The sequence below is a fragment of the Rosa chinensis genome, chromosome 1 (genome assembly GCF_002994745.2).
Source record: "Rosa chinensis cultivar Old Blush chromosome 1, RchiOBHm-V2, whole genome shotgun sequence".
In the NCBI taxonomy this organism is placed as follows: domain Eukaryota; kingdom Viridiplantae; phylum Streptophyta; class Magnoliopsida; order Rosales; family Rosaceae; genus Rosa; species Rosa chinensis.
In genome coordinates this window covers 64,160,353-64,170,280 of record NC_037088.1, presented here as the reverse complement: position 1 = coordinate 64,170,280, position 9,928 = coordinate 64,160,353, and the positions used below count along the sequence as shown (strand labels likewise).

The 9,928-nt window shown below is 37.3% G+C and overlaps 2 protein-coding genes and 1 long non-coding RNA gene across 3 annotated transcripts; all 3 read left to right on the top strand.

The window, feature by feature from the left end:
• Positions 1-478: 478 nt before the first annotated feature.
• Positions 479-1,408, top strand: LOC112172092 (F-box/LRR-repeat protein At3g48880). The gene has a single exon (XM_024309275.1). The coding sequence runs from the start codon at positions 479-481 to the stop codon at positions 1,406-1,408; it is 930 nt and encodes a 309-aa protein (XP_024165043.1).
• A 1,181-nt stretch (positions 1,409-2,589) lies between these two features.
• On the top strand, positions 2,590-4,522 carry LOC112176435 (membrane steroid-binding protein 2). The gene is made up of 2 exons (XM_024314392.2): positions 2,590-2,976; positions 3,972-4,522. Exons 1-2 carry the CDS (start codon positions 2,675-2,677, stop codon positions 4,294-4,296), a joined length of 627 nt encoding a protein of 208 aa, XP_024170160.1. The 5' UTR covers positions 2,590-2,674; the 3' UTR covers positions 4,297-4,522.
• Positions 4,523-5,013: 491 nt separating this feature from the next.
• Positions 5,014-6,527, top strand: LOC121050923. Its single transcript, XR_005804400.1, has 2 exons — positions 5,014-5,648; positions 5,782-6,527. It is a non-coding gene; the product is annotated as an uncharacterized LOC121050923 (long non-coding RNA).
• The last annotated feature ends 3,401 nt before the right edge of the window (positions 6,528-9,928 follow it).

Genomic DNA, 9,928 nt, shown 5'->3' with positions numbered 1-9,928 from the left:
TAATTAAGCATTGACATGAACATGGTTTTGGTGACCAATACGGGCAATGCCAAATGTGCGAATGCTTCTACAAGTCATTCTCCACATGAAATACAGAGAATAAGTAACCTAGTCCTAATAGTTTTAATCCATGCCTAGTCAATACAACTTAAGGATTCATACCCATTCAAGAAATCCTAGATTACTCTATATAAACCTCTCTCTGCCCCGTAAAGATGTATTTCTTTGTTTTTTTGAATGCAAGGAGGTATTTCATAAAACTTAGCAAATACCATTAATGACTTGATATTTGGAGGGTCCTTGGCCAACACTACACTAGTGCCTTAATCCTATAGAGATCGACCTTCTTTCTCTTATTTGCGTGTTATCTTTGTCGATCTTGGGATTGGAGAAATCCTGCAACACATGTCAAGCAACATTTAAAAGCTGCGCGGAGAGGATGGAAGAAGGCTCCAACAAAATAATAAGAATTAGTACAATGGAAGAGTACGACTCCAGACGAGGGGATGACCTGCCTAGTGACGTACTGCGCAATTTATTTGAGTTTTTCGACGACACATCGGATCCAACTTCGGCCATTACCAGGGTTCATTGCAGTGCCGTTTGTTGTGCTTGGCGTTCGATTCTCTGTGACCCTCAGCTTTGGAACACAATTGACCTCTCCACCATGGAATCTGATTTCATCAGAATACAAATTGAGCCCTATATTTGGGTTAGTGAAAAGACAGATTCGAGATTGAATTGCATTTTGAAGACTGCATTGAGTCTCAGCAGGAGAAATATAACCACCCTTCTCTTCAATCTCAACCTGTATGTTCCTGACCATCTCTTCACTTACACTGCTGAAAGATCCCCGAAGCTGAAACGACTGGTTATGCCGGTATGGAACAGGATAAGCATTGCCGGAATCCGCAAGGCCATTGCTTCATGGAAAGACCTTGAGTCCCTTACAATAGGTAACATCAATAGTTACAACTACGACTTCCTCATGAGGCAGATTTCAACCAATTGCAAGAACTTCAGTGAGTTGAAGTTGGTCGGAACTTGGGGTTCCTTTGCTTCAGCACTAGTTAGATATGTTCCGAAACTGAAAGTTTTGAGCCTCCGGTGTTCGAATCTCTTGAAGGAGGATTTGATCGCCATATTAAATGGATTACAAGACTTGGAAGTTCTGAATATATCACATTGCGTTTTGCTAAATACTCGACCTAGAACGAGGATTACTCTTACAGAGCTTGATCCATTTATTCTTGGCAAGGCTTTTAGGTTAAGGAGATTCATAACGTGCATGAAATCTGAGTCATGCGTCATGTGCCAAAGGGCCAGAGAAGACGAGGGGATCATGAGGTGGTATAGGTATGAAGAAGGGTTATGGAAAGTAGATGAGGTCGACTCTCTTGCTCTTTGATTAATCATAAAAGCATGACCAACCTCGTCATGACGGTGATTGGGTGTGGGTGAGAAATCGGGAAGGTAAAGTTGGTGTTTTCTTTGACAAAATAGATACTTCATTAAGAGATGAGGATTACAATATGAAATAGGGCAGGCAAAGTTGTTGATTAATTAATCAGTGACAACTTTTCCGATCAAATGCCTAATAATATTATTATGGTCAAATAGTATGGTTGGTTTTTTAATTCCAATAAACATTCTTTCAAATGTTTTATGTTTTGACTATTTTGTCAAATATCATTAATTATTAAAAAATTATATATATAAGAATAACTGTTTGGATTTTTTTGAATTTCACTTTATGTAGTAGCTGATATGACATTAAATCTTGTTATTGTGCTATATTTGCTCCCACATAAGGTGAGAGGTAGGTGATACCCAAAAATATGATTTACTTAACAAACTCCATGAATAATCTCTGAAAACATTTTACACTTTCTTCTCGAACTTATGATTTGTTCGATTTCAAACTAAATTTCTAAATATGTATAACTTTTTAGATTCTTAATTGACAAAGATAGAAAATCTAAATTTAAAACCACAAGGTGCAATCGTATTGGCAAACTCAGCTTCAGCTTAAGTGAGCTTCCAAGTCTGGTACCCCTAGCTCTCGGGTTCAATTCCAGCTCAAAGCATCTCTAGCAAGGGAAACCCCTATAAATGAACATAAATCTATTATATGGAAAGGGAGGGTCTGGAGAGTCCGTTGATGAGTTTGACTTGTTTCCGAGGTATCTAATTTTTTCTTACTATAAATATAAATACCTTGTTTTGACATACCAAACGTGGATTAGTCTCTTTGATTGTCAGCTTTAATAGAAATCTAATAATCAACAGTGAAATTGGTAAACAAAAACCGAAAATCAAATTCAATTATGAAAATATGAAACTATATTTGACAAGGCCAAATCCAAAACTCTATGTCCCGAGCCACAAACTATTTCTATCTAAAACAGAGAAAGAGAATCTTTCTGAATCGGCGACCTTGTCATTGACCTCACTCGACTGCGGTAAATTCAACTTCAATACGGTAAAAAGTAACTAAAAGAAGACGAAATTCATTTTCTTTTGTCTATTAAAATAGCTCTTTTATTTTTATTTTTATTTTTTTGAGAGAGGTGGTAGGTTGCAAATTGTAACCAATTTAGACCAAAGCACACTGTTCAGGACTAAACGTTGATAACTCTCTCTCTCTCTCTCTCCTTTCTTTCTCTCTCTAGAAATGGCTCTGCAACTCTGGGAAACACTGAAGGAGGCGATCGTGGTCTACACGGGCCTATCTCCGGCGACCTTCTTCACACTCCTGGCTCTGCTCTTCGCCGCTTACCATGTCCTTTCTGGGCTTTTTGGGCCGTCCGAGACCCACAACCACCCCAGGAGCTTGGAGGAGATGCAGCCTCTTCAGCCGCCGGTCCAGCTCGGCGAGATCACCGCCGAGGAGCTCAAGCAGTACGACGGCTCCGATCCCAAGAAGCCTCTGCTCATGGCCATCAAGTCTCAGATCTATGACGTGTCTCAGAGCAGGTGTTGAATCGAAAATTTCAATTTAGGGTTTTTAGCTTCTGGAGACTGTGATTGTTGTGCTTATCTGATTCCTCAAGTAGTCAACTGGGTTTCTATTTTTGATGTTACTTTGTTATCTGGTAATTTTAAAGCTGGAGACTTGATCATCTGGTAGTTTCTGCGTACTGTTAATTGTTGAATTTGGAAGATGATAAAGACTTGGGTAGAAAACTAGAGCTGCAAATTGTTTCAATTTGGGGATTGAGAAGTTGCGATTTTTCGATGTGGGTGTGTTTTAACTTTTAACTAGTGGATGTTGTATGTTGAATCTCACCATTGTGATTAACAAGGTGGTTGCTTTTCATTTCACCGCTTTATGAGAAGGTGTTTCTGTCTAGCTTGGTAGGTTTGAAATTGAGTTCTTTCGATACAAAATAGAAGTGTTTGTTATGCAGCTTTTGTTTATGTATTGTTTAGTTCATCCATGGTGTTCGGTTCAAATTGGTTTCTGTAGAGTTAAATTTGTAGTTTCTGAAAACTATTATCTAGTTTGACCTGTTTCAAACCTAAGTTGGTGTATATTGGGTCACAGTATCACTGGTTGCTTTAGCCTGATAGAACTGTTGCAATCGGTCACTTTTTCTTCATTATATGTTCATTTTAGGATGTTGATCAGTGGTTTGAGATCAAAGTTTGGTTTGAATTGTCAAATGATATCGGGGATTAACAGCTTATCTAAGTTTGTTTTGAAGTGTCAAAATGATGTTGAGGTTTAACAGCTTAAGATGCTTCTCTAATTCATTTTCTAGATGTCTTCTTCATTGTTGTCCAATGACTAAATGTGAATAGAAATATTTATTCTTGTTTAGCTATCCATATATTTAGAAGCGGTGGTCACAGCCATTAAGTAGTTTGATGGCTACTTGTACTGGTCGTAATATGTCTTAAAGAGATTTCCTTTGCATGTCACTCTTTAACAAGGTTCTAATCTTTTCACATCTGGACCATTCTTGCAGGATGTTTTATGGACCTGGAGGTCCTTATGCTCTATTTGCAGGAAAAGATGCTAGCAGGGCTCTTGCAAAAATGTCTTTCGAAGACAAAGATCTCACTGGTGATACTACTGGTCTTGGTCCTTTTGAGCTTGAGGCCTTGCAAGATTGGGAATATAAGTTCATGAGCAAGTATGTCAAGGTCGGAACCATTAAGAGTTCAGTTCCAGAAACTCAGGAGGAATCCACTAGTGAGGCCACCAAAGATGCTGAAGATGTACCATCAGAAATCCCAGCTGTCAAATCTGAGGAAACCTCCTCGCCTTCTGCTGATGCCAAGCAAGAGTAGTCTCAAAAGGGGAAAAATCATTTCGATGGAGTACAATCTCTTTCTCATATAAGTTACAGTCTAGGATACTCATGTTATTAGACTTTGTCGGATGTTTAATTTGTGATATAATAATGCAACAATGTTACTTCTGTGAATTGGAGGTGTAATTGTCTTACCCTAAACCAGTACCTTATGTTGTTAAGATATAAATGGCTTGCTTGCAAAACAGCTCTTTGGACACAAATTTCGGCTATTATCCTCACAAACTCAAGGCTTGACTTCTATAGACTGCAGTTTCTGTACCTACTGTTAATATATTTTCAGGGAAGACAGGATTTCACTCTGGTGAAATGTTTTTGCTAGAGAACTCATCCGCTAAAAACTAATGAACCATGACCATGCTAAACTTTTGTCAAACAAAAAATCTCATTCTATACTTCCTGGCTTCTCTTCCTAATGATTTCAGTAGAACTTGTCCTATATGAAGTGTCCCTTGGCAGCGCTGCACCACAAATTTCAAAGATTAGTGACCCCTTACAGAGATATTAATTTAAGATTGCGAGTCTAGCGCCTCGACCTTTTTAAGGAAGTCTTCTTCTCCAGCAAAATTTATGCATTAGTCTACAAGAACGATAAACATGCTATGAAGAGCACTTTGATGATACATCGGCTTTTTAACATCCTTTTTTTCTTTTCCCATTCTTAGGAAATATAGCGATCCATTTATGTAGGGATTTGAAGGTCTTCTCTTTCTGGTGTAAATAAGGGTTTGAGGGTTTCCATGTCATTTACCACCCTCTGGAGTTTGGAGGCAAATCCTTGAGATACTTGAAAAGCAAATATACCAAACGGCAGGAAAGATGCTGTAAAATTCTTTCATGGTGGTCAAAAACTTTAAACCAGAAGAGAAAAAGGAATATCTTCCACCAGAATTTTCATTTTCAGATCTTCAATTTGTACCACAAGACCAAGGACCTGTGTATAATTGGGTCATTGACATATCTTTTCAGTGCACTGTGCGTATTAATGCCTTGGTCCCTTAGCTACTGCATTTCTTCTGATTAGTCTTGATAACTCCCTTGAACTTTTGCATATATGGTACTCTTATCTCTGTACATGCCTGGCCGACCAAGCTTGTCTAAGTGCTATGTAATGCATTAGAGTTACCTAATCCGCGGTTCCTTATCCGATGTGCAATCTGGAGCGTGTGACGCCAAACGCGGCGTGATAACATCAAAATATCTGACAATCTGAACTGTAGATCAGACGCTGCATCTTACCAAACGCTGCTTATATCTCAGTATCATTCTGTACTTCTATACCTTCCTGTATCAGCTTTTCTCATCAATCGCTTCGCTTGTTATTATAACGTTGGTCTTTCCGATATGGATCACTTAATATTTCATTCTTTTTCAATTAGGCCTAACAATGATTAGAAAATGAAGTGTTTAAGCACTGTGATATGATTGATTGAATATGCATTTTGGATGTTTCTCACCACAGGTTTGCGCAAAAGATGTTAAAATTGACGAGACAATACAAAAGGGTTGGCTATCTTGGCTTCTATTCCTTCATTATAAATAACCCTCTAAGCTCAAACCTGCTAACAAATAAACAGCTTCTTGTACTTTAACTTCTATTTTGAGCCATGAGAATTCCTAAACTCTCTCTCTTCATGTTCATTGTTGTCATTCTAGCTCTACTTCATGCTTCTGGTTGCCTGCGGCACATCACCGGGTGCTGTACCAGCAGTGAAGAAGTTCAATCCAAACCGAGAGTAGGAGCCGGGGTTTCTACTGATGAATTTAGGCATCTTGGTGCAGCTGATTCGCATACTGCAGGATCTCGATATAAGAAGATGAACCAAATAAGCGCTGTTGCTCATCAAGCTGTCCCTAGTGGACCAAACCCTCTTCACAATTAAGTGGATTTCAAGGAGACTTCTAGTGTTTCCAGTTTAAGTATCGAATCTGTTGTTTTCAGTTCATGGGAGATCAGACGCACAGATTATTAGAGCACTTGAAACTTATTGATATGTACTGGTTTGAGTTTGAGTTCTACTTTGTGGAATGCACACTAGTGAAGTATTTTTTTTTTCTTCTTTAATTTCTTTTGAAACTATACATGTATAATAAGTATAATACAGTTCTAGTCTGCTAGAGATAAATTACCAAAATCAATCATGTAAGTTTTGGCATTCTATGAAATTTTCTATTGTCAGAAACTAGCACTTCCTATTCTATGTCAAAGTCAGTCAGGGTAGTAAAATTCACATACAAACAGTCCAAGTGTACTTTGGAGTTTAGATTATCTCATCGTAGAATCGAGGCACGCTAGTCGAATTACCTTTCCCAGAAAGTGAAAAATCCATCAGTTGATGAAATTCACTACCCGGCTACCCAATTCAGGGAGTCCTGCAGCTTTGTTATTCTCTTCTAAGTTCTAAATGTAACTTAGAATCCATATTTTTCTTTTCCTCGGATTTAAGAACCATGGATATATGGAGTGATTAAAATTTAGTTTTTTCCTAATAACTTGGGGAGCTTATTGGAGATAATGTTGATTAAGAAAATTTATAGGCTTGAATTGCTGTCCCACAAAAATTTTGGTGTGTCATGTGGCTTCTATCTAACCGCCTCTCTCTTCTTGTCAAACCCTCGCCGGCTTCCGGTCTTCCAATCGTTGCTCGTTAGGAAGTGGCCTTGGTCTGACTTTCCTTTGGACCTTTGGGCTGCTATTTAGTTGGTTGTTTTTACTTTCTAATAATTTCCCACTGTTTTAAGGAGTTAAATATGCACTTTTGTGTTTTGGTGTGCATATTTACTATGTCATAGTGTTAAAATAGTTGATAGGCTTTTATTTATTTTTTTAATTTTTGCAATTTTTTTTAAGTGAGTATGGAATTGTTGAATAAGTTGACCTAATCTATGTATTGTTGTGGTACCAATACAAACTTTTTATTTGTCCATTGTCGACAGAAGGAGGATAATTACATATGGCTTTAGATAAATGATAACTACTCGATATGGTTTTTATTAAAAAATAGGCTTGATTGCTATAACTACAGAACAATGAGGCAATGGAAATAATGTTAAAAAATTAATTTAACGAGGTTAGACCAAAATCCATGTCTACATCCTTTGAGAGTTTTCAACTTCACTATGAGAGAAATACACAAGTACATGAAGTAGTGTTAAGTTTATACACAACCTAAAAAACCTAGTTCATACCCAACCTGAAACACATTATTTTATTGCTAAAGATGCTTTAAGAAAAATTATTCGAAAAGTAGTTAAAAAATTTGTAATTAATGCAATAAAATAATATGTTGCGAGTAATAAGTGCAAAGAAAAAAAGAGCAAAAGTGATTCCTTTAGACCATCCATATTTGGTTCAATGATTTTAAGCTAGGGAAAGGGAAAGTGGTTACCTTCCCATATTTAGCCATGTTTGTTTCCCGGAAAGTGGGCATTGGGAAAGGAAATACTTTCATTTCCTGCGTTTGGGGACAGCCAAGGAAGGGAAACACTTTCCCAAATGAAAGGAAAAAGTGGAGGAAATTTGGTTCCCCCCCCTCCGGAAACACTTTCCCAAAGGAAAGGAAAGTGATTCCTTTCCTTTCCAGTCAACCAAACACTTTCCCAAATATGGTTCCTCTTGCAAGGAAAAATGAATCCTTCCATTCTGTTGAGGAACTATTTTCCTTTCTCATTTCCCAACATTAATTACACTTTCTTAGGCTAAAATAATCATATAACAAATAAATACCAATTTCTTTCCATTATATTATTAGTTATTGATTCAATTCCGTACTTTTACCAAACATATTAATAAGAATCTTACATTCCCTTCCCTGTGAAAATATATAGGAACCACTAGTTTTTGTTTAGGCAACTCGCAATTAGTCTGTTGAAATTACTCGCTCAATCACCTTATAAATAAACCTATAATCAAGCCTGCTAAGACATACAAAAATTCTTTATACTCACTTTACATTGTTCTTCTATACCATGAGAATTCGGAATTCCTAAACTCTCTCTGGTCTTTGTGTGCATTCTTGTCATTCTGACTCTGGCTTGTGTTTCTAGCTGCCGGTGGACATCAGCTGGTCCAGTACAGAAGAAGTTCAAGAATCAAAACCTAAACCGAGAGTAAGATTCAAGTATTCTTTTGAACATAGGCGTCTTATTGCTTGTTCGCATTCTGAAGTATATGGAGACAAGAAGGAGATGTACTCGGTAGCCGACCAAACTAGTCTAAGAACTATGTGATGCATATAGAGTTACATAATCCGCAGGTTTCTCATCTGAATCTGGATTGTGTGAACCCAAACGCGGTTGGACGGTTGGTTCGCAAAGTAAGACATGATAGAACAAATGCTATATACTACTAATATCTACCAAATGGTCCTGAACTCCTGATATCTCAGCATCATGTGTACTCCTATACCATCATAAATCAGCTTCTTTCATCAATTACTTGGCTTTTTGTTTCAACATTGTCCTTTCCGATGGGGATTAGTTTCTATTAATTTATAAATTTATGTTTTGTTTTTTAAATCAGGCCAAGCAATTATTAGAAAATTGGTGTACAGGCATTGTGATGATATAATTGATTGATTGTCATTTTGGATCTTTCTCACCAGAGGGGTTGCGTACTCCAAAGAATTAAAAATTGAGAAGACAATACAGAAGGGTGTGTTAGCTTCTAATCCTTCCCTTATAAACAAACCTCTAATGCTCAATCCTGGTAGTACATACAATTAAACAACTCCTTTTACATAAACTTCTATCTACCAAAGTTTTTAAGCCATGAGAATTTCTAAACTCTCTCCTGTGTTTATGAGCATTCTTGTCATTCTAGCTCTAGTTAATGTTTCTAGTAGCCGGCGGCACATAAGCTGGTGCTGTACTAGCAGTGAAGAAGTTCAAGAAATGAAACCTAAACTGAGAGTAAGAGCCAGGTTTTCTTTCGAATTCAGACGTCTTAGTGCTGGCTTGCATCCTGCAGGGTTTCGATGCAAGAAGATGAACAAGATAAGTACTGTTGCTCATCAAGCTGTCCCTGGTGGACCAAACCCTCTTCACAATTAAGTGGATTTTCCAGGAAACATGTTCTGCTTTCTACTCAACTTTGAAGGCTGAGAAATAATAGAGTGGTTTATGATGAGAACAGAAGGGGAAAAGGTCAAAATTAAGCATGCTCTACCGAAGATCTTGAAGAAACTTTCTCTACTTTGTTCCTTTGATGAAGCAATTAGTGGTTTTGTATGCTATAGAATCGTACTGTACGTGATAAATTAAACATGTAAAAGTTAATACCTTTTTAGAGTTTCTGATCCTTTTGCATCTATCACAAAGCTAGCTGTTGGTTTTTAGCCTGCAATATGGTGATTGAGCTTCTCTTGTTAATTATGTAAATTATGATCTTGATCCATAGCTAATAAAACCAAAACCGCTCCGTTGAATCACGATGTTACCCAATTTTTGGATGAACATTTGATTATATGCTAGAAGAAAACGAATTAATCTCAAAGCTTCAGATTCATTGCCAATTGTGGCAAGAATTTTCTATAATGAATGTGATGGGTACCTAACAAAGACTTTAGCTCAAGTACTGCTTTCAAGACTTCATAGTCGTACGGCTAATA